This window comes from Parasteatoda tepidariorum, chromosome 12 (assembly GCF_982258835.1).
Source record: "Parasteatoda tepidariorum strain Cologne lab strain chromosome 12, Ptep-v5.0, whole genome shotgun sequence".
In the NCBI taxonomy this organism is placed as follows: Eukaryota; Metazoa; Arthropoda; class Arachnida; order Araneae; family Theridiidae; genus Parasteatoda; species Parasteatoda tepidariorum.
The window spans coordinates 57,549,205-57,575,589 of record NC_141766.1 but is presented as its reverse complement, the minus strand read 5'-3'; the positions used below and the strand labels follow the sequence as shown (position 1 = coordinate 57,575,589).

The window sequence follows — 26,385 nt, the reverse complement described above, 5'->3', positions numbered from 1 at the left end:
TGGAATACAATTTTTATCACAACAAAAGAAGCTTTTTTTTAATAATCTTAATTTCATTATTATATTATTGCATAGCCACTCACTGAGTTGAAAACTCTAAAAATAAAACTTAAATAAATCATACTTGTGTCTACCCCACACATCTATAGTAAAACGTATTTCAAAAAAATTAAGACATTACATAATATTGTATGTATTGTATATATAACCAAAGAACAAGAACAAAAGTAGAATGCTATATTTTGATTAGTGTAAGACAAATAAAAAACAAAAATAAAAAGTAGTATTATAAATTCACGAACCATAAATGATGCAATTAGAAATTATGATTAAAAAGAAAAAAAAGATTCATAATATGAGGAATGATACTATACCCTCACAGATATTTGCAAAAGATAAATGATAGTTTTGAACATCATAAGGATATCCTATAAATTATAATCAATCTAGCTGAGAAGGTAATAGGTTAAGTTTTGTATAAGCACTGATTAAACATTGAAATTGTTGTGCTCAAATTAGAAAATGTGATGATTAAAAAAGTAAAATTTAGCTAACACAATTCTGGGAAGTTATACATTTAAAAAAAATGGGTTATTTGAATATTTTTAAGAAAAATAAAAAAAAAAGTTAATTCTTGGCCTTAAAAAGGAATGGTGCTAGAAGCTGAAAAGAGATACTTTATTCTCCAAAAAAGACACTCTTCAGCAAAAGAGGGCATGTATCACAAAAAAAGGACTAGGTTAATAAGAGAGATTCATAATATTTTAAGTTCCAGGGGTGATTGTGAGCCCAAGTCAAAATTCCGGAAAATTTCCCGAGTTAAAAAAAAAAATTTAAATTGAAAAATTAGAAAAAAATTTAAACTAGGTTTTTCTAGGAGAAGTAATTAAAATTTACAAATATGTCTTACTTTCTTGAGTTTATGATTATAACTATTTACTGATAAAAAATGTATCTGGCTCTCCCTTACAAACAAAATAAACTGTGTTTTTAAGTTCCACTTTTGAAAATTTGATTTCTGGAAACTTCTGTGATCAATGATTTTTTTTAAACGTCTGGACCTTCGATCTCCGGAAACTTCCGGATCACTGTTAGCGAAAAATCCGGAAATCCGGATTTTTTCCGGAGCGCAATCAGCCCTGAAGTTCTAAATTTTTTTCATTAAAAAAATTCTAATTTTGAAACAGAAGCAAAACTTAGAGAGGAACCAGTTCTTACTGTTGTAAAACAGAAATTCTAAAATGACCAAACTAAAGTTAATGAGGTTACTAATATACTTGATACAAAAATAATAAAAAAAAGACAGTGTCAATTTTCTTTCATTATCTTTCACATAAATACAGTGATAGAAATCTTAACATATAAGCTTTTTTTCAAAGAAAATGGAATGTTTCTCAATTTATATTAAGAGTTAATGAAGTTATTCATTTTGTAGTTTTTAAGTAAGTAATCAACCTTATTTAAACAAGCTGTTAACTTGAAAAACAAACTATCTCACTAAAGAGCATTAATTTGTAAAATGTGGCAAACAAGAAGTGCTGGTTAATTTTTTTTCCTAACTACAAACACTTTATCAAAGGAGAAACTCATCACTGAATCTAAAAATTATGCAGTAAAGTTTAGTAGAAGTTTAAATAGACAAAACAATCTAGTTGTTTCTTCTAGAAAATTCAGTATTTTGACTTCATAAAAGCATGCTTTTGTCACGAAAAATAGTTTAAAGCTGAATACTATTTTGTTAAACTACTTATATAAAAAAAAGTCTAAGTTATTTCAACTAATATTTAAAACCTTTAACCTGATTAATATAAGGGATGATTTCAGTGTATCATCTTTAGGTGTGAAGCCAACTTGAATTCGTACTCTCATACCAGGCGTAAGGAGCATAGCAATACTTTTTTTATGCGACTGAATACCAAAAAATTCTTCAAGACTTTTTCTATATGCTGGTATATGATTATCAGGATGAGGCTATAAAACACAGTTTAGAGGAAATTAAAAATAAATGTAAAATAAAATGTACAAAAAAGTAGAAATAAAATGATAGCACACTTATTGAGATGATACAATATGCAGTAACAAGGTATCAACTCTAATAATATAAAATATTACTAACAAGTTTAAAATGTCTAAATATATTTCCATATCCAAAATGCGTATTTTAAATATGAAATTTGCATTATTAATATTGATAGTATTATTAATAATATTGATACTAATATTGATGATATATGATATTAATATAGATTTTTATAGCTGCCAGCTAAAAGATAAGATTTTTATTAAGTGAATATTTATGATAATGCAATCGTATGAAATTCTACATTATAATTAATGTAGAAATAATACATAATAAGGATTTTTCTGTAACCTATACAATTAAACATGGAGGAATAATATTAAATACAAAGGCAATAGAACATTTAAACTAACTTTTGAAATTCATTAGAAAAAATACATTTTTGGTGTTAATAGTACAGTTTAATTTTCATTAATAAACTAAGTTGTTCAAGTAGTAACACTAGTGCTACGCTGATTGGTTGAGCAGGAATTGTTAATTCAACAGATTTCTAAAAAAATAAATAATTTCACTAATTTACGTGACTTTCTAAGATCCTTATTACTATTATATTGCACAATAGAATTAATGTGAGCAATACTGAGGTGCAATGGATAAAATGAAAATGATGAAAATAACTGTAGATTTATGCAACTTAATATATATATATATATATACATGATCATACGAAATAGCAATTAAATGGAATCCTTCATGAATAATAAGATTTTTTAAAAACTGAATCAAACAATTGCAGGAATGTCTTTTGTGAATACAGAAAATAAACAGAAATTGGTATTTATAAATTTTTAACAGATTGAGTATCTTAATTTTTTTTATAAAAAAAGGAAATTTTTTAATATTGCCAATAATGAGAAGGAACAGTAAAGTTAAAAGAACATAATAAGCTTAATATAAGCACAATAGGCTTGTACATTAAATTTTCAAAGAGAGATAGTAATTTATTAGAGAGACAAAATTTTTTACCTTCTGAGTACTTATTTCAAAACATTCCCTAAGTGTAGGTAATTTTTTGAAATTAATAATGAAATTTTCCAACAATATAGGAGACTGGAAGAAAAAATTCTCATTCCCCAGAAAAAACTAGTACAAATTTCAATTACTCATTAAAAAAAAGGATTAAAAGGATTTTTTTTAATATTAAAAAACAATAAAAATATAGTTCTTAAAAATTATTAATAAATTAAATTTTTAAAATACAACACACCACAAGGATCCTAAAAGTTACATTATAACAAAACACAAAAATTTATAATAATGACTTACATTATTTTCTTCTAAATCTTCTAAAGTAAAGATATCAGTGTCTTTAGCTATATTACTAAAACCCAATTCATCACCGTATCTTTCTCTCAATGCATTAATTATATTAGTAGGATTTGGATATAAAGAAACAGGAAGTACTTGTACCAAGATGGGCAAACTAGAGGGATTTTCAAGAGTAAAATCTTTGACCTAAAATTTAAAAATTTATGATTATTCTTTCATAAAATTCTTAAAGGTAGAATAAAAATCAGTTTACATTAAAGTGAATGGAATGGTTTTTCTTAAAGTATTGAATTTCAGATTGTATGACAAATTGTTGGTTATGAAGGATTTTGAGCATAGGATTACACATCCAAGAGATTTTCCAATTTTCTTTTTGGCAATTACAAATTACTAAGAATTTTTAATGTTTGTATTTTTAACTGATTTAAAAATATCCTTCTATTTTTTTTCTAATTGAAATATTCACCAAAGAATGAAGAACAAGAATTTCTTTCACTGATCAGTGCAATCAGGACATTCACCTTAGGGTGTGATACCATGTGTCTATGAAAGTCAACTTGGAATAAGTGGTGACATAAATAAAAACATGAAGATTCCTTTAACAATGATGATTTAGTCTTCATTTATAATAAGGAAAGAAAAGAAAATGTTCACTGGGCTCTTATGAACTATATTATGACAAAAATGCTAGCTTTATTTCCTTTAAAATCTTGATGAAATAAGAAACAGAACAACATTAAACAAATAATGCTATTATAAATGAAATAATATAATATAGCTGAACCATCATCTTTAAATATCCCAAAGATAGTGCTCTGAGAGGTCTGCATTTTTTAAATTAAATTCCCTGTTTTTTCCTAGTCAGTAAGGAAAAATTCAAAATTCTCTGCCTTTTCCCTGTTATTTTAGCAGATTTTTAAATTCCCTGTATTTTCCAGGTTTTCCCTAAAGAGTGGCAACCCTGGTCAGTATTTCCATAAAATAGTTTCACAAGCACTACTAAATACCAGAATTTCTATTACAATATTAATACAGGAACTAAAATGGGAACAAGCTGGAAATATGTTAATACTGAGAATTTACTGTAATTCTATTGGTTAAAAAATTAATAAAAAGAAGTTTTAATACAGTTAATATAAAAACAAGTGCAAGCAGAAAGACTGCCAATGACGTTTTATAACTACCTGTGCAGCTGTTATAGTAAAATTGTATTAACATAGAATAACATTGATATATACTCCATTAAATGCTATTTTCTCTGGTACCATGATTTTAAAAAGAAATTTATTTTAGCTATAACTAATAAATGTTGCAATTGCGTACAGGTGTGATAGAGGCTGCTTAAATAAAATAAAAAAATAAAGCAGCATTTTTTTAATATAATAGATGCTTTATAGCTTTGCATACCTTATAATTATAAGCCACAATAAAAAAATTGATAAAAAATGCCAAAAAATCCTTAGTTTCAGTCAAGCTCTATTGATATTTTAGTTTTAATATTGATAATAATTGTCAATGGAGTAGTTAAAAAACAAAAGGTTTATCTCCTAAAACTATAATTATACTAAATTAAGTTCAAATAATTATGATTGTTCCTGTTTACAGCTTTAGTTGAAATTAGGTTTTAAACAAAACCTTTGGTTTTTCATTAAAATATCATGTGATAGCATTTTATTTGCATAAGCACAAATTAGTAAAGTTAATTTTAAAAGAAAAACATCCTCATACATAAATTCAGTTTTTAGTCTGATAAATCAAAAGTTATTTAAACAAACCCACCTCAGACTTTTTAATTTTTAGATTTAGTCATATACATTTCACAAAATTCAAAAAATATATGTTTTATAGTTGATAAATATAACAAGATATAAATGTTTCTTTGGAGTAGGTAAAGAAATGAATACACTGAAAAACACTAGCATTATTTCATAGAAACAGGCTTTAACAATTTAGAAATTAACAAAACAAAAGCAATCATAAACAAAAGCAATAAAACAAAGTGTAATAAAACAAAAGCAATCATTTAAATAAAAATGGATATCAGTAGATAGATAGCAGATGGATATTGCAATACAATTGGTCATTTGAAAACTTAATAGTAGAAAATCATTGAAAATAGAATTATTTAAAAATTTAAACCAAAAATAAAGAGGAAACAGGAAAAGATATAAAACAATAAAAGATACATACTGTGCGGTTACCAATTTGTGTGATAGGAAATTTCAATCTATATCTGCTAAACAAACGGGGCCATTGTAAAGATGCATGAGCTTTTAATAAATAACCTCTAACTTCAGTAGTGTCTATTCTTAAAGTTATATTAGTCCTGAAAAATAATTAAAGTTTAGAATAACACAAATAAATTATGAAAGATAAATTTAGTATATTAAACTTACGTTCGCTCTTCTAAATCAATTAAACTATGCCATCGTTTACAAAGGGTACGAAACAAGTCTCGATCCATATCACCAACATCAGGAGGTAAAGCCATACCTAACAACCACTGATGTCCCACTGAAAATAAAAATGATTTTTTTTAAAAAAGTAACTACAATACTTCTTCATATTATGAAAAAAAGGAGAAAAAAATTTTATCTGCTCAGTACAAACTGAAGCTATTTTGTCATTGATCATCCAACAGAATGTTGTTTTAGGCAAACCAAAATAACTGCTTAGATCTGATATAAAAATATTGATATTTTGCTGATAAATCTAATAATGTTTTAATTTTTAAAAATTTTGTTCAAAAGGAAGTCATAGCATATAGTATTAAAAGCTATGTTACCAATGATGCCCAAAAACAAGTTTGGGAATTTAGAAAAATTTCCTTATCACAGATAGATAAATCAAAACCATTAACTCCTGATATTGAAGCATTTCTGTACATTAAACTGTAATAGCGTTAGACTATTTATCAGTGTTGGTTACATAAAATTTAAGGAAAATGGTACAACTAGGAATTTTCAAAGACAGTTTTACCCATCATAATTTCTTTAACACAAATGATTATAAACTATGCCAATAAATACTTCTTAAAACCTAATAATAATTTAAACCTAATAGTGGTTTAAACCTTATAATGATTTAAACATATACTTGATTGTTGAAACTAGTTTAAATCAGGGTTCGTTGATTTAAATCAGCTTGACTTAAATCCCGATTTAAATCATGATTAAAATCAAATGATTTTTTTAAAAAAATCATTGATTTAAATCAACTGATTTTTATATATATAATATATTGATTTTAAAAGTTAAAAAACAGTGTTTTAAATTATTGATACTTTTACTATTTTCTTTTCTTAGTTTTAAAATTTATTTTAAATGAATTGCTGCATTAATTCATTTTAGTTAACAAAATTACTTTCTTTCTTGGAGTGTGTTAAACACATTTAAAATTACATGTTTAAAAATCTTTTGATTCTTAACATTGAAAGTACAGATTAAAGTAAATATTTAATGCTGTCTTAATATAGACTTGCATAGCTGTAGAAAGTAAATAAACATGCTTTTTTTTTTCAAAAAGCAAATGTTAATTAAAATTCTACCTTTTGATTAAAAAAGCATGGAATTCAAATCTACATTATAGTTTATTGATGGAAATTTCTATATTTCTAAAGCTTGAGGTTATATTAAAAAGAAATTACCTTAATATGCCAAAAATAGAAAGAAAAAAAAAAGCTGAGTTCAGATATTTTTTTCCTGATATAGTGTCATTCTTCCCTATCAAAGTCTATTTGAAGCAGTAGGGTTATTAACTGGTTTTTATTTTTCTTCTCATAATATGTTTACGGTATCTTTGAAATTATCAGATTTTCTTTTGTGAAAAAAAATTCCAATGAGTACATAGATTTTTTTAAAAATGTTTTTTAGCTTAACTTATGTATTTTGATAAAGGATTAAAAATGAATATTTTAACATAAAAATATATAGATTGAATATTTATTTTTTGATGAATAACAACATTTATAAACACAATCTGTTGCATTTATTTTGCCATTTTATAAATCATGAGAAAAAAAAAGAGATCACAATTTTAAATTAAAATTATGCTGTGCTAATTGAAACTTTGTGTTATTAGTTAAAGTAGTATTCCTTAAATTATCTATTTTATCTTGTCTTTTAACTTCAATCATGTCTTTGTATCAAAATGGTCGCTACGCATTATAATGAAAAATTATTTTAGTAAGTTAGAGCTTCTAAAATATTGTTATAATATAGTTTTAACATTAATTTAATTTTGATTAAACATTTATAAAGTTTTTTTGATCATAAATTAAAGCTCTTATAGTGTATTTAAATAAAAATCAAAAAAATCTGATTTAAATCAAAAAAATCTGATTTAAATCAAAATAATCCGATTTTTTTATTTTTTTTAAAAAAATCACGAACTCTGGTTTAAATAGAGTCAACAAATAAAATTTAGTATATGCTCATAATATATTTGAGTAAAAAACAGCTTCATTTTAAAATTATATTACTTAATTTTTAGCAATGGGTAATAAAATGACATAAAACTTACAAAATGGTATATATGCAATAGAATAACTGTTTTAATGTTAGAAAATGCAAGGACTTTAAAGTTAAACTAATTTTTAGTGATTACTTTTTTAAGTTAAACTTTTACAATAAAATATATGATGTTATTCATAGGAATCTCATTGAAAATAAAACATTTATTACTTGTGTAACTGATATTTTGATCTAATTCAAACAATTTCTTTAGTCAAATCTCATTTTTTTATATATACATGTAACTATGTAATTACTCAATTCAGGTAGGAAATACACAATATATTGCTCCAAAAATGTTTAAATAAACTGCTATTGTGCATATTGAAACAAAGTTTTTTTACAGAATAAATAATAAATTTATTTGTTTATTTCTTCTTCTTGCTCCAGGAAAAGAAGAAATTTAAACCCCACAATACTCTCCTTCAGTCAAAACTATCCAAATAAATTTATAATAATGTGCTCATTTCTCTGAATAACTTCATTTTAAATTATCTACAATATTATCTGCTTCATAAATCTGAGCTGAGCAAAAAAAATATAAAGAAATAAATAATGACGTTTTGTGTCAAAATAAAGTTGATACACCTTTACCTAAGTAATATTAATACAGTGTAAAGTCGTGTATCCGGAATTGGTGGGACTTCCAGAAGTCCGTATAATAGATTTTTCCGATTAGGTATAATAGACCCCCTAGGTAAACAAAGCTTAAAATGATCTAATAAACGATCTGAATCTGAGCAAAAAATAAATAAACATTATTTTTAAGGGGAATAATGTCTTAGTATTAGAATATCTAATCAATCAAACATAAAATATGTATTAGAAAAAAAATATTGCTGAAAATTTAGAAAACTAAAAAAATTTGACAGTTATGAAAATATTAATCCGCCATTTTGAACAAGAACGATTCAAACAGGAAGGGGAAATTCACGTCATTCTGGAACAAAGCTTAAAATGATCTAAATCTAAGAAGCAAAAAATAAATAAACATTATTTTTAAAGGGGATAATGTTTTAGTATTAGATTATCCAATGAATCAAATATGAAATATTAGAAAAAAAATTATTGCTTAAAATATAGAAAATGAAAAAAAAATTATAGTTATGAAAATAATAATCCGTCATTTTTAACTAGAACGATTCAAGCAAGAAAGGGAAATTCCTGTTATTCATTAAAATGGGTAGGTGGAGGAGAAAAATTCATTTCCTCCGTATTTGTGAAAGAAAATAAGTGTAAAGAGTAGATCATTCAAGTTGAGGGCGGGGAAGTTACAAATTATTGTTTTCTCTCCAATCATTGGCTATCAATCAAGCATAAAGGTGGGGCAAGCTGATGGGGTTCTCTTTATTTTTTCTTGTATGACTGAAAGAATCTGCTAAAGAAAGAATGTTACCCCCTTTTTTCCCCCCCGCCTCCTAAATATTACATGGTATGGGGAAGAACTAATGTTTCTCAAGGACGTGCATCCTTTTAGACCTATTTAAATTTTCCATTTTGATTCCCTCTCCAAACGTTAACGCTTGGTGTGTTTACCCTTTTCTTGGTTTCAGGAAGTGCCTCTTTCACTAGCCAGCTACATAGGAAAGGAGGGGGGAAGGGACTCAGTTGCAATCTTTTGAAAACAAATCTCCCTCTTTCCCTGCATTCCAAAGTAGGAGCATCACTAATGGTCACTCAATGGTCTTGGTAGATCTTCTGTTCCCCTTTGTGATTTATAGGTTCAATGCATAAATCAGGGGGTTCAATGCAAGCTAGAAAAGAAAACATGTCAAAAGGTCCTTTTTTTTTAAGAAAGGGGAAGATGAAGAGATGTTTATTTTAATTGTTAAAAAGTGTTCAGGAAATCGATCCTTCCGGAAAAGGGACGTCCGGATATGGGACGTTACACTGTATATACATACAATTCTGAATTTTCACTAGATTTGTGAAGAAAAAAAATTAACTTATAACCTTAAGAGTTTAGCAAATAAAGCAACATTAAATCAAAGAAGAAAAATACATCGTTTAAAACTATTTAAATGCTAAAAGGATCACATAAAACTCACTTGAAGTAGTAGTTGGTAGGCCACTATAACACTTCTGTTTACAGTATTTTCTGTGATCAAAATGCATTTTCCCTACCTTTAAAAAAAGAATTATAGCTATACATAACTAACACAAATGATTTACAATAAACTACATTATTCAAACATTAGTTTATAGATGGTTGTCTTTACAAGGCTTCTTGTATCAAGTAACCTTATCAACATAACAAAAAATTTGTAATTCAACATTCGACTTTAGTTCATGCAATCTTGTCAAAATCTAGACTACTAGATTTTTACTTCAATTTAATTAGATTAAAAATATTAAATTCCTTGAAAAACAGACCTTATTACAATAATTTTTTCTATCCAGGCAATTGACCTTTTTACAAATTTAAAAATTATCAAGAATTTTATTAGAATTTCTTATAAAAACTTTCAAAGAATTTGTTATAGTATTTTGAGCTCAATACCCATATTTCAACTAGCAGATATGCTTATTTACCATGCAGGCATGCCTTTTTCTAGATGATCAGAATTTGGTAAAAGTTTGGGGTAAAATTAACATTAAGGCATTTTAGTTTTTTGTTATATCAGTTAACTTATTTTCCATTTTTTTTCCAAGGAAGGAGGAAAGCTCATTTTTAAATGAAGTGGTTTATAAACTATCATGGCAAATCAATTATCATACATAGCAGATAGCTAAGAAATTTTGAATCTTCGTTAACTCAATGAGTATAAATATTAGCTTTTTTCAAACTTTAAGTTGGTAGCTTTCTTGGTCCAAAAAAACCTTTATTCAATGAGAAAATAGTATGCAGGGCTACCAACAACTACATCTTTTACAAAATATTTAATAGAGTGGCAGATAGTTAAACATTAAAGTTTCTTGAATTTTTGTTAATTTTTCCAACATTTAAAAATTTTACAACCTGAGAATTTTCATTAAGTGGCGTTTCATATGAACTTTAGAATCACTGACATGTAGTGGTATGGAAAAAACATTAAATAAATTTGCAAAACAAATATTCATACATCAAAACATAAACTTAACTACAATTAAAAAATTTTTCCCCTGAGCACAAAAAGTTAGCAGCCCTGAGTACCTAGAAGGGAAAGATAAGTAAAATTGTTACCATGGCTCAATACTTGGAGGATGAAATTTTTTTCTCCTGTGAGATTACTTTAAATAAAAACTATTTCAATCACATCTAACATTAACGGAAGTAATATTAACTGCTGTTAACCTAAAACTTGCCACTATTGATCTCATACATACCAAAGTTCTGGAGTTAGGATGTAGTACAGGAGAGCTATGTTTTAAAGGATCAAACATAAACCTAGAATCATCAGGCACAGTAGTAATACCCGTTATAGTCATGGAATGTGAAAAGGTACTGTGGACATATAAACTTTGAGTAGATATTTTGCCCTAAAATAATCAAAAAGTGTCTATTAGAGATAAGAACTGTTTCAATTGCTGAGATAATAAAATAATAAAATGTATATAATTTTAAATAATTAAACTAAATTATCTATATATCATGTAACTAATATTAGCCATTTCAGGCAAGGTTGCAGCCTAAACAACCAAGCTTGCTAAAAGTCAAATGCAACAAATAATAAATTGTTTCATGCTGTACTTTTCTATACTGAATCTTTTTACACTTAAAGAAAGTAAAGAATGAGAAACAATGAAATGAATGAGAAAATAGCAAACAAAGTACAAAAAAATTTAACCACCAGTTAGAGATTGCATAAAAGATCTTTTTTATTGCAGAAAATATGAAACATTTTAGCCCTTTCTGTCATTTGTATATCAAGCAAATATGATTTATTGCGAAAGTAACAGTCACAAACATAACAAACAAGAAGGCAATGCATTGTTTAGTTATGAAGAACTGAACTTAAACTATAAAAAATTAATATAATCATATACAGAACTAAGTTCACTTACCGGAACCGTTTATTTTCCGGACACTTATCAATCAAAATAAGCAAAACTTTTTATTTTTCAGAAAAGCAAATTTTCATCTTGCTGCTTCTATGATAGTTAAATATTTATTTTGCCTCAATAAGTGCAGTAAAAGAGTTGTTGAAATGACAAGAACAGTGGAACAAAAACAAACTTTAGGAAGAATAAACTATTAGTATTAATGAAGCTGAATATTTATTGTGTATAAAAAGAACACCAGCAGACAAGATTTGTTTTGCTTTAAATTATAGATGTTTGATGTTTTTGAAAAAAAAAATCTACTAAATTTTGGTCCTTGTTTCAGTTTTTTTTATTATTATTAAATTAGGCCTTAAAAACCTATTAACTGAAGAAATCCATTTTCCATCCAAACAATTCTGAATATGGGACTTTCCTCTGTAGTTTAAAAGTTATCAACTCTTTTTCATACTTTACAGCAAGTTTCGATTTAAAAAAATTAAGTTAACTTATCAGTCTAAGATTTAAACAAGGTACTTTTTGAAGTTTCTCAGAAAAATGCAATAAATACTATGAAAATTTTTTTCCACATTCATTCCATTTAAGAGTGTTGTAGTACAGTTTCTTGAAAAAAAAATTTCTTGGGGTTAATTATAAATCATCGTAACAAAAGTAGAATAAGCTTTATGACAAACTACTAATTTCTACTCTTGTATAAGAATACTTTTGTTATTTGTGGAAATCATTTATTTTCCCTTCATTCTTTTCACGCCTTAAAAAATGAAGGCGTGAATCAGTAAATTTGCATGAACAATAACATTTACTTACTGATAGAAATGTCAGAAGCTAACTCATAACAAATTTTAAAGCTATTGTAATTCTGTACTTAGGACAAGAAAAGTCATAGGATTAGTCATAGTTAAAGTAAAGATACTTTAGAAAAAGAAAGAATCCTAAACCAAAACTGATTTTAAAAAAATAGAATATAAGGTAAGTTAAAATTTAAAATGCTTACTGGAAAGGAATTTTCAAAAAATATTTCATCAACTCGCAATGCACCCTTTGCAGTTCTTAAGTTAAAAGGAACATTTATTTTCTGGAAAAAAAAACTTTTATTATTATTTAAAAAAATAGGAGTTGTAATAAAATTATATTCTTTATTTCAAATAAAATAATAAAAACCAATTATTTATGTATGAAACACAGAAAAAATTATAATAATAAAAACTACGAATTTATTTGATAATGATGAAAAAGTACTATGTGAAATTAAGTTATTAAAATATTTTTCACATCTAATTTTGCTTTAAAGAAACACTTTGGAGCTTCGCACACTTACTTCGCACACTATTAACACTAACTAAGTTATCTGTTATTGCGTTTTTCATGCTAATTTGCAAATAAACAAATCATTGCTAAAAAATTCCAAGTTAAAGTTTTGTTAGTGGTGTAAGTAAGAAAATAAGACCTTATTTAGCTTTTATTGTTATAGCTTAATAAATTACTTTCGTTCTAGTAAAAGTTTGCATATCAAATAATCCAGGGGTGAAAAAGCTAATAAGACTGATAAAAAAATTTTAATTGCCACTAAAACTGCAGCTTCAAACTTTGAGTTGTTGATAGACAGGAATTTCAATTAAATAATATGTAGAAGCATGAAGTTAACATTAGAATAGCATACATTGAAACTTAGTTTGCTCAAATCATCAGATTTGTAGCTAACCAGGAAATATTAGGGTAAGTTATATCACATTTATTTTATCAGTCATCGTTTCAATTCAGCTCAATCAGATGGTAAAACTTCCCAGGCAATAATAAAGTATGTTTTTATAAGCTATAACTTCAAAACGTATTCAAAGCAATCTCTAATATTCAACAGAACAAAAAATAAATAAACAGTTCTAACTCTATGAAAGGGTTGGCCAAACCATGACACATTAGATGATTACAAGTGAATTATGTTCCTCTTTAATTTTTATGCACATCATTTTGCTTATTCTTTTACATCATTGCTTAACTACAACTTCTGATGCAGAGAACTGGGGGGAAATGTAGTTTACATAAAATTAGTCAAATATACATATAATTCTAGAGTTTCATGATACACCTGAGCTTAACAATGTAGAAAGGAGAAGTCCAGTTCTTTGATTACATAAGTAATACAGGGAATTGTACGGTGTGGTAAACTACACCAGGAAAACAGAATGAGTAACATACTCAGATTGAACAGAGTATCATATGTACTTAGCTCTAGCACAAGTGCCTAAGAAGTAAAGAGACAATCTGGAGCTATGTCATCTGAGTACCAGTTGTTGGAACACGTGCTGCATGTTAGAACATGTATGGTTAGGTATGCTACCTCCCACAAACTGCCCTTTTATTCTTTCTTTCTATGTCAAATTGTGTTAGCAGATTTAATCAAGATGTGTGAGATAAATGCATTCTCAAAAAAAAAAAAATCCGTAGCTTTAAAAGATCATTGTTTATTAATAGTGTAAAAATGCAAGACAAACCAACAATAATCAAAAAGAAAAACCTTTCTTCTTCACCTTCTTCAACCTCTGCTGATGTGCTACTGACTGTTGTTTTCTCCTTTAAACACAGAAACCACAAAACCATAGAGGACTGGTTTACATTATGCCTATGGAAGCTAGACTTCTTTCCCATGTATATTCTTTGCCTGAGCTTATTTGTCAAAATAATGGCACATTATATAAATGCTGGCTAAATTTACCATACACACTTTAAAAGACTCACAACTTTTGAAAACCTCATTGTGAAATAATTAAAAGTTTAAAATAAACAATTAAAATAGTTACAAATTAATGAATAATAGAAGTAAATAGGGTACATTGTGTCTAATATCACATTACTATTTCAAGTTTTAAAATCCACATAAGCAGAATCCCAATTATATTTTATGTCTATACTTTTCTCAGAAACTAATAAAATTTATAACATTTTGCCACACATTATTTATTTAACAAGGGTTTTAAAAATTATAATGTGATGTATACCTTTGGGTATGTAAATAATTTTTCAATTATAATACATAAATTATTATTGCTACAAATTTTCAAGACTCATTTTTCAATGTACTTTTGAAGTAAAATTCATATGAAAAACTTCCTAAAACTTTTTTCTTATCAAATCAATAAGTATTTAACAAAATGAGAAATAGAGATAGTGAAATTTCAAAACATAAATAACAAGGAATGTAGTAAAATGAAAAGTAATTCATACTTCATATTGTGTTTCAACAAATGCTTGACCTTGAAACAAACCTTCATGATTAGGAGCGGTAATACCAATTCTAAATATTGCGTAATGTTGAGGTTTCAGAATTAGCTAAAAGAGAACTCAAACATATACTTTCATTTACAGAAAAGAAAAGAAACAGAAATAAAACCTGTTAAAAATTTTATTTAAACAAAAAAAAGATGATTTTTTATTTATTAAGTATATAATCAAATAAACGAATTATTATGACGAATTATTATCTTTCCACAATTCACTAATATCCAATATATTGTAATCCTCTAAAATATTTAATAGGTTAGAAAAACAGAAAATTCACATTTAACAATGAGTAATATCAAGTTAAAAAGATATTTTATTTCGGAAAACTAGTTTAAATTTATGTCACATTTGAAAGCGATAACTAGCATTACACTTAAAGAGGAAGTTTAAGGAATTTTAATAGTAAATTTATATTATACTGGCACAGTGCTTAGGTTTATCTATAAAAAAATGAATCGGTATTTCATCAATGAAGTTATTAGGATTTCTGCAACAAGGTGCTTGAATATGTCATATTAAAAGGCCAAAAAGTTATGAACTAAAAAATAAATCTTCTGATGTGTTTATGTGAAACATATATTTATTGAGAAATACTTTAGATAGACTTTATTCTAAACAGTACTAATACTTTACATATTTAAAGTATTTATATATTACATAAAAAGGATTTCCACTCTGTCATGATGATTATTATATTAAAAATTATTAATTTTGGATTTTTTTTCACATATATGAATAAAAATGAGATACATTTTCTTACTTTATTCATTTAAGTAAACAATAAAGTTTCAGATAGCAATTAAAGTATAACAATTCCTAGTGAATTAGTTAATACAAAAATTTAATCATTTTTGAAAAAAAAATATTTTTGCACTAAAATACCATATCAACACATTTGAATAATGCAGCATAGGTCATCTATACAAGCAAAGATAGAATAAAACAGAGCAAGATATTAACAAATATCTTATAAATTTTCAGAAACATTTATAGCAAATGGCATGGCTTATTTCATCGGTAATTCTGTACCACACATAAAAGATATTACGCTTCCAAATAAGTTAATTGACCAACGACCAACGTCAGAAGCTAAGTCTAATGTAAGAATAGGGGAAGATCAATGGGTGCATTTCAACAGAAAGAAAAGCACCCTTAAAAAGTATGAAAGCTTGAATATTAAGCAGCACAAAAAAAGAGAAAAAAGAAATAGGTAGAACAGCTGATCTATAAAGCAAGCAACTATGATCAGATTCAGCAATATAAAAACAAAATAATAAAAAAATATATAGTTTTCATATGGAAGTCAAAACTTTTAATGTGCCATATTTAAATAATTTAGTTCCAAGGAAAAGCAATTATACATCTGTTGTACAAGCAATTGTTGTATACAAAAATTTACACTATTAATGCTTATAATTAGCTTGATAAAAATATAGACAAACAAATCAATTATCAATTTTATGTTAACATTTATCATATTATCACTTCTTTTTCATAAATGTGATTCAAAATTTATCTTAATTGATATAAAAAATTAGGAAAAAAAACATTTAAATAAAAAAAAGGCTATGACTAACAACTAAAACAAATTTAAAATATACTTACACTGCGAGCCATTGATGAAAAATTTTGCCTCCATGCTAATGTGCTGGCATTACCTTTGTCCACTCCAACGAGTTCAACGTAAGTTTTACTTGCATTAGAGCCCCAAAATTTTAAATTTACCTAATAAATGGGACATTCAATATTATTGTAATAACATTGATAAATATGAAATACTTAAATCAAATTTCATACTTAAGACAGAATTTTACACTAATTAGATATACAAAGATACATTTAAAATTATATTAATTTATAAACATAATTTTAATGACTAGCAATGTATTTCAAGAACTTATGTGGCCAGCATTAAAATATAACAGAAAACATAGCTTTCAGCAAGTTCAGACATACAGTAAATTTGCAGATACACAGCTCCACAAAAACAATTAAAAAAAGGCTTTTTGTCCGTAACACCGAACTGAATTTTACTATACCAAAGCAAGTATTGATTGCAGACTTAACACAAGTGTTCTAAATACGCATACATACAATTTAATTTGTTACATAAAAACCATTAAGAAGGTATTAAATATACGAAAAAATACAAACAATACTAGTATATAAGATGTATTTCAATAACTTTCTAACTAAAATTATGAATTTTTTAATTTTAATTTGAAGTAACCAATAAAATATGAATCTAATAATTAATCAATTAAAAATCATTAAAATAAGCTTCCAAATTGATAAAAGTGAAAATGAAACGATCTTAGTTTTAAATAAGCAATCTGAAATCTTGTCTTAAAATAAACAATAAATCCAAATGAATTTTGTTCAAAGAAAAACCAAAGAAGAATAATTTATTTTAATATCACCTATCACACTATATACAATGGACCCCTGATTTTGTGTTCTCCACTGGACTAGCATTTAAAAACGCTAGTCCAGTGGAGTCACGAACAAACCGGGAAAACATAAAATCAAGGTTAAAAAAAATAAAAGCGTATTTTTAAAAATTGACACTTAAGAGATGAACCAGTAGAAAAAATTTTCAACATTTACTTGTTTTTCGTTTTTAAATATTATTTAAACAATATCCCAAACAATACTTACTAATGTTTGCAAATTTGCTTTTTTGTTTACAAAAGCAAATAAATATTGCTGATATTAGCTTTTTGTTATTAGTAAATTTTTATATTTTTAGAATTTTTAAGCTTTGGAACTCTTGATCAATTGTGGGCATCTTTCGATATTTTTTAATCATCTTCATTGTTTTAATCAAAAGCATCAGAAGCGGGGATTAAAACAGATATTGAAGAAATTGAAATGTAATGGGATCTGTGTTGCAGTCGAAATTAAGCATCATCAATTTCAAAAGATCTTCAGTCATTCAATTTTACTCCGAAGGTCGATGTTCTGATTGATGAGCCTGCTTTATTAAACCCACTTGTAATACATTTTAGTCGACTTTGTTCAATGATGTAGAAATCAAATTCAAAGCTTCCTGATCATTTAATTTTGCTTTAAAACCATCTTGCAGATTACAGGAATTAAGAAAAAGAAAGGTTTACCTGACCAAATGTTTAGTGCAACGTTCTTTAAATGATTGGAATCCAAGATTTAGAAATAACAATTTGATGGAAAAAAATTCAAGTGAACATTTTACAATTAAAGCTCCCATACTTCCTTTAACCATTCTTTCCGTACTTTGTCCATTCCACATTTTTTTTTACTTAAGGGGGAAATCCCCTTAAGTAAAACATTCACAACAAACATATGTCAGAACAGCTTAAAACAACTATTAAACAATTCTTTTTCTTAAAGGAGAAAAAAAAAAAAAAAGAAAGCAAGAACTCGAAAAAAATTGGTGCAAGGTTTGTTGAGAAAATATGAATTTGAACTGTTAAAAAAATTCAAGTGAACATTTTACAATTAAAGCTCCCATACTTCCTTTAACCATTCTTTCCGTACTTTGTCCATTCCACATTTTTTTTTTACTTAAGGGGGAAATCCCCTTAAGTAAAACATTCACAACAAACATATGTCAGAACAGCTTAAAACAACTATTAAACAATTTTTTTTCTTAAAGGAGAAAAAAAAAAAAAAAGAAAGCAAGAACTCGAAAAAAATTGGTGCAAGGTTTGTTGAGAAAATATGAATTTGAACTGTTAAAAAAACATATGAAGGGGGACTTTCTAAAAAAGGATAACCTAAAATCCGAAATAATTTAACACTATCTGAATAAAGTATTTCCCGGACTATTAGAACATGATGTAAGAAGCGGGATAATGTATGAAACAACCAACATAAAACCTGGGCTCCACTTTCAAAATCAGAATTTTCTGTATAAGAGAAAAATAGGTTCATTAGTTCATTGTTTATTTCGGGTTCCTCCCCCTCATTTACACTTTCTATGTCCCTTTCGGTTTCATTCTATCTGGGGAGGATTTCTGCTTTTCTGAAGCAATTTATGACAGTTTCTTTTTAACAGCTTTTTCAAGCTTTCTATTTACAAAATAACTTTAGATAATTTTCTAACTAAATAATAATAAATATACTAATTTAACTAAGATTAATATAGCTTTCCATTTATAAAACGTAAATAAAAAACAAGTCTTTCATTCTAACTAATAATTCTACAATCCAAATTTAATAAATGACATACATCAACAGGATTTTCATTGATCACAGCAAAAACAACAGTGCGTTTATCACCCATTCCAAGGGTACCAAAGTCGATGAAACTTTCATTAATTGCATGTGGCAAGAACTGAAAGATAGATAACACAAACATTAAAATGACTAAATTTTATTGTGAATAGAAAATCACAAATATTGTTACAAAATCAAATTAGATCAGGGTGGAAAGAAAGATTTCACTATTATATTTTCTTGATATTTTACATTATTTTTTTATTTTATATTTCATATTATAATAGCTGCTCAACAGTCGACCCAATTTAAGGTTTACAATTACCAATGTTCAACTCCGTAGCCTTGTAATTTTGAACCTGACCCAGAAGATAAGGGAATTCCTGGATCAACTATTGGGAGAAATTTGCCTTTGTCGAGGACTTTTTGATGGATCTAGCCCGCATTTGCATTACATGGAGAGGAAAACCACAAAATCCTCCCACGGTTAACCTCATGGCAAGGGGACTCTAACCCATGATCCATCTACCACTGATGATATTCTACGTTAGCACTGTGGTCAGAGCGAGACCCTGTTCTCCTGATTGAGAGGCCAGCGTTCTATCCCCTAAGCCACAATGGCTCTTACAATACTTTTTGGAGAGGAAAAAAAAGATCTCATAAAAAATAAGCATATATTTACGGTTAATCAATTAAAAAAAAATAATGGTATTGAGCACCCATTAAAAGTTGGTTTGTTTATTTGAAGGGAGGAAGGTAAATAGTTTTATATTATATACATTACTTGGGTGTTGCAGAGGTCAAATTTTTGAAGGGGAGAAAATTAGGAAATTAAAATGCTCAGTTAATAGCTCTCTTAATTTCATACTTAAGAAAAAGAAAAATTCACACCCACAAAATATTTGTAAAGAGATTAATTGTTTTTATCTCTTTCTTATTTCTAACTTTGATTAATTTAAATCAATGATGATTTATAAAAAAAATTTTTATTTATCTGAAATATTTAGGGGAACTTTTAGAGTTTTCTAAATACTAAGGGGGAGATATAATCACTTTCTGCCTCTAACAACACCCAAGTGTTTTGCACAAAAATAATTGGAAAAAAAACTTACCACTTTTAATCTTCCAGTGAAACACAGAAGAGGAATGTCAAAATAAGAAATATTGGTATGAAGTCTCAAATAAGATATTAGATGTAAATCTGAAATTGATGGCTTAAAAGATAAAAAAGCAACAGTTGCTGACTGTGCAGGTTTTAAAATTACTGGTTCAATAAATTTTACCTAGAAGTGAAGAAAATAATAATTAACGAGCTTCAAATACAATAAATTGTAAAAGCAAACAATCATTTAATGACAATGCTAGTTTTAAAGAATACATATACAGTTAATACAAGTAAAAATAGTAAACGAAAAATATAATTCAATTGAAAATTATATTAAAATTATATCAATTCTAGATAAAAAAAATTTACAAAGATCAAGACACATTTATTTGTTAAATTAGCAAATAAAAACCTTTTTTTAAGCTAATAAAAACTTACTTAAAAAAAAGACAAAGGCAATAGTTAAAAACCAAAAGTGATTTTGATACATTGTCCTTTCAAATAAAGTGTACAGTGAGGCCAAAATAAAAGCAGCCTATAAAACATTTAGAATGTCAATTATAACTTATATTTTCCAGACTGGCTTTATATTTTCCACGCTGGCTTATTTTGGCAACCCTGTACCTTGATGTATAATATGAATGTTAATAAATAAACTTGTGAAAAGTTTTGCAAGAATCATTAAAAATATTAACTATTTTTTGTTCAATTTAAGCAATAGTAAATCATGATATTAAAATTATTGAAACAGTTCTAAACTCTTATCTTTTAAATTAGCATTTAGATAGATATAAAAGAATATTTTATTTCAGAAAGTAGTAAAATATTTTCTTAATTGAACGTGTGTAGTTGTTGTAACTATAACCAGGGGTGATTGCGAGCCCAACTCAAAAATCCTGAAAATTTCTTGAGTAGAAATCATGAATGACAGATTTCAAAAAATTAATGGCTTTATAAAATCACATTTTTGATATTTTCAAAACATGAAATTCTAAATAAATTATATGCAGCATAATTTAAATGGATATTTATATATAAGTTTACTTTTATGTCAAATCACATATATTATTATACCAGAAAAAATATTTACAAATGAAAGAGCTGCCGAGTATAAATTCTAGTTCTAATATTTCTAAATAAAATATACAAGAATTTTCATACATAAATGTGATAGATGATTATTTGAAACTTCTGGACCTTGGGTTTCCGAAAACTTCCGAATCGCTGTTAGTGAAAAATCCAGATTTTTCCGGAGCACTATCATCTCTGTATTACTCAACAACATCTTTTTGAAATTAATGCCAGTTGGCAAATGAATAGTAATATAACAAAACAGAAATCAATATAATATGCATTCAAAAGTCATTGCAAGAACATGCCTGTGTTTTAAGTTGAGCTTAGTTATGGCATTTTTTATTTTATTTATTCCAGCACAAAGATATTCTCACAATATTATAAGCTATACAAATATTTACTTTAAATTTAATTATCTGGACTCTTGGTGGATATCACTATGGTTTTTCTAGATTGTAATTGGGTGAACAAATGTAGCTGTTTGTTCCTTTATGGAAGATAGAACACTAAATAGATAAGCAGCTACTTTGAACAACTCTTACATTAAAGACGAATCAGAAGAAGAAATATATAAGAATCATCAGTTAATGCTTATAACTTTTAGTGTATAATTTAGCTGGGAAAGCAAAAAAATAAAATAATAAATACAGAGTGCATAGCAAAATCTTTCAACAAAACATAAGCACCTTTTAAGTACTTTTTAAGCACTCAAAAATATTTTTAGCACTATATACATAAAGAAAATATAAAATAATTTTCAAAGATTTTACATGATCATGATAACAAGTTTCTGACAAAGAACTCTTTGCCACCATAAAAGGATCAATAGATTTTTTGGTTCGCTTTCAAAGGGTGGAAAATGAAGCCTGAAACTGAGAATAGCAGAGTTGAACTGAGAGCAACAGATTGCACATGAGAGTGCTAGAATCTCACCAAACTCAGCTCATATGGATGCACATGCGAACTCGCAAATATTTCATCAAACATGCAAAATGTTTGACGATTTCATACGCTATGGACCGACGGTAGGCCGAAATGAATTGTGGTTTAATGAACTGTGAAAATGTTGAATAGAACAATTTGAAAAGCATGCTTTTGCATAATATGTGGTGAAAATTGGTATGGTAAAGAAAAAATCTCATTTTTGAAATGGGAAAACTAAGCATTTTTTAAAAATGCCTAATAAAAAAATGAATTTTAAAAAATGAAAACCAAAAATAATCACCTTTCAACACTTTTTAAAACCATTAAATAACTAAAAATGTTACTATTTTGGGACCTTGGAAATAGGCAGAGAGTGGTGGAATTTGCTTCCTACAGTTAATTAAATAAAATGCTATTATGAAAAAATATTGATGAAAATACATAATTTCAATTCAGTAAATACAATTTTTCTTTTAAAGAAATATTTCTTAGACCAGTTGAGAATATTAAGAATAGCCTTTGTAAGTGCCATAGAGTTCTAATAGTACTAATTATATCATTAGAAATTTTAGAATTTCCTAATAATAAAAGTATTTTTTTTTTACTGAATTAGTTTATATACTATTTATTAAATAATACAGTTCTAACTGAATAAAATAAATTATATACAATTTATGTTGTATGCATATGAAAAAATTTTAAAAAAACATAGGCAAACAAAAAACTTTCAAATTTCAAAAAAAATTATCACTCACTGAAAAATGTTCTTCTGCTTCATGTGGCAGTGAAATACCATACACTATAATCACAACATTAAAACTATTTGTAATATTAAATTCTCGATCTCGAAAACTGCTGTTATTTTGTAGCCCCACATAAAATCGTGTGCAGTTTTTGTTATAATCAAGTGATCTGAAAAATAAATATTTTAAGTTTTAAATTTGTTAGAAAATGTAAAATATTTTGACACTTAAATATAATATTATTCGGAAAACAATAACTCCATAAACAAAAGATATAAAAAGACACTTTTATCTTAATAAATGTTATCTTTTTCATCAGTTTAGGTAAAGAGTCTTGAGCTTAAATGTTTTCTGATTTTAGTACTGTCATATTTTTACATTTAATAGCAAAAAAATTGTTTAAGTAACAACCTTAAACTATCTAACAAGTACATACAGAGGCGTATCTATGGAAAGAAGCGCCTATGGCAAACCTCTTACTGGCGCCCTTACTAAAATATTAAAATTCTTTTTTTTTTTTATCCAATACAAAATAAAAGCATTGTTTGAAGTATTTAATTCTTTTGACAATATCACAAAAAGATTGAATTGAATTTTAAAAAAAAAATTGATAAATAAATATTAAATATAACAATAAAATTATCTCTTTTTAATTGTTATGCATTCACGTGTATTCGAAATCCTCATCGGTAAGAAATTAAAATACCTTTTTTATCATATTTATAGAAGATTCTATTGCGTTTTTTCAATTGTCAATAAAAATTCTAAGAAGTTGTTTAATTAAGCACAATTATATTTTAAAGTTTTACAAATATAATTTGGTAACAGAATTACGTACACACAACAAATGTAGCTCTGAGTTAAAGAAGAACTATAACATAACCGGATGATTACTCAACATTTTCAAAATTAAAACTGAAGGAAATTGATTTTTTTTAAATAATCACGCTTTGCTAACATCAAAATAAAATCAGCGCGATATAATAAATTCATTAAAGATTACAATGTAAATAATTACGATTTGTTATGATAATTACGAATAAAATAGCAACAATAAAAAAAAGATATATTTTGATTAGTTTATTTACTGTTCAATAAAATAAAAAAACTGATGCTCTTAATATAATTACGTTTTACAATCCTTATATAAAAACAGATAATAAGAAAAAATATACACACAATTACATACAAAACAAGACTTAATAACGACAATAATACATTTTTTATTGAGAAATAAATTAGGGGAAGCTGACGATTAGTTTTAAGAATATCTAGAAATAATTCTTTTGCTAACAGTAAAAAAAAAGGCAAAAAGTAAAAAAATAGACCAGAATACATTCTAGCATATTTAATTAAAAAAAAAAAATATGAAAAATTCTCTTCGCATCACAATGGAACAAATTAAAAATAAAGCAAAATATTAAACAAATTCGAATTATGAATTTTTAGACGTTCAGTGCGCAAAAAAATAAATAAACGGACCATCCTGATAACTTTTGATCTAATGATCAGATCTTCACTTTCTTCTCATCTCAATGGTTCAAGGGGTGACTTAAAATATGATAATTAATAGGTGCAGGTATGATATTTTAAGTTACGAAATCAGATACTAAAACGTACTTTCTCTGAAGTTTCTGTTTATACATGCCATTTTTTCGACGGATTTGGATTTCTGAATCCCAAAATTTAGGGGGTAATCGCAATCTGAGAAGTACCTAGAGAGATTTTCAAGCAAAGTAAAAAAAAAATTCTGCGCAATTATAAAGGTCGTTTATAATTGTGTAAATTAAGTTGTTTTTAAAGAAAAAGAAAAAAATATAAATCATTGAAATATTCGAGAAGATGACTTTTTGCATCTTTATGGAAATACATTTCTAAATATATTCTTAAAATAAAGATAATTATTTAATGAATAAATATTATTGTGATTATCACTTTATTGATAACTTTTTCTTTCAAGTTACTAAACTGTTGTAATGATTGGGTTATAAACTGCACATTATAACATTAATATTATTTTGCTACCATTTTACTTTGATTATAAGAAATAAATATAATATATAAATATAATATATAAATGGAAGACACTTAATAAACCCATTTGAAAATAGTATACCAATTTTTTTCAAGCAATGTGATATGGGATGATATAAATGTAATGTAAGTAACATATATTGTAAAACACTTGAAAATTAAAAGAATAGTATTTATATAAAATTAAAAAAGTAGTATTTATTTTATCTATTTTTTATTTAAAAAAAAGGGAAGAAAATGGCAATCTGAAAAAAAAGAAAAAATATAGGAGAAAGATTTGCGAAATTTTGTGGCCGAGAAATAAGGAAGAAGTTGATTCAATTTCAAAGTCAAAGACAGTTTGATAAATATTAACTGAATATAATTTAAAAATTCAGAACAAACATGTCTTTAAAAATTAGAAGAAAAAATTTCAATTTGTAAGTAGAAGGATTATTGCAATTCATATTTAAAGCATTAAAATATAATTAAAATTGTGAGTGAATATACTTCTGTAACTTAGAGTACAAAAAAAAAAAAAAAAAAAAAAAAATGCCAACAACTGACGATATGCTTCCTAACCATTCAAAGGAGAAAAAAAAGATCAAACTTTTACAAGTGGTTAAATTCAAAATTTATCTATTAATAAATAAAAAGAAAAGCATGTTACTTCATGAATGTTACTTACTTGTAAACAAAAAATTATTTACCTATCGCAATAAATTTTCAGAAAATTTAAAAAATTATGTCCCCAATAACATTTGAAATTTTAACATTTATCTTTTTTTTTACTACATATTAATTTTAATAATAAAGCATTAACGAATATTTAATTATACAATGTTTAATTATTACTACAAAAAATTCCTTGTGCATGTTAAATGTTTTTTCATATAAAACAGCAATAATAGAAACTAAAAAATATTATAAATTCTAATTTATAAAATTAAAAGGGGGGAGAGCCAAATGTCCCTCTCGATCTATATGTATATAGAGATGCCAACTTGCTCTGTTTAATGGGAAACTTTTTTCTAGTGGTAGCAAAATTTATGTTTTGTTTCTTGGTTTATGCAGATATACAATTATTTAATTATTAAATTTGATATAAAATTATTTTTTAAGATGTCCCATTTTTAGTATTTCACACTTTTGTGGAGGTGATTCCCACCATGGATGATAAATATTTCCTGTTTTGGAAGGATTTACACT

At 26.3% G+C, this 26,385-nt stretch overlaps 1 protein-coding gene across 1 annotated transcript in view; it reads right to left on the bottom strand.

Moving 5' to 3' along the window:
* The window catches only part of Tmem131 (Transmembrane protein 131), a 92,361-nt gene that overhangs the window by 38,833 nt on the left and 27,143 nt on the right, over window positions 1–26,385 (bottom strand). The window contains exons 13-24 of the mRNA XM_016070370.4: window positions 23,176–23,332; window positions 20,430–20,600; window positions 19,331–19,435; window positions 16,726–16,845; window positions 15,064–15,168; window positions 12,836–12,916; window positions 11,167–11,319; window positions 9,909–9,984; window positions 5,746–5,863; window positions 5,540–5,675; window positions 3,347–3,535; window positions 1,799–1,971 (exon numbers count right to left, since the gene is read on the bottom strand). Of these exons, the coding sequence (XP_015925856.2) occupies window positions 1,799–1,971; window positions 3,347–3,535; window positions 5,540–5,675; window positions 5,746–5,863; window positions 9,909–9,984; window positions 11,167–11,319; window positions 12,836–12,916; window positions 15,064–15,168; window positions 16,726–16,845; window positions 19,331–19,435; window positions 20,430–20,600; window positions 23,176–23,332 (1,584 nt within the window). The remainder of the gene's footprint in view (window positions 1–1,798; window positions 1,972–3,346; window positions 3,536–5,539; window positions 5,676–5,745; window positions 5,864–9,908; window positions 9,985–11,166; window positions 11,320–12,835; window positions 12,917–15,063; window positions 15,169–16,725; window positions 16,846–19,330; window positions 19,436–20,429; window positions 20,601–23,175; window positions 23,333–26,385) is intronic.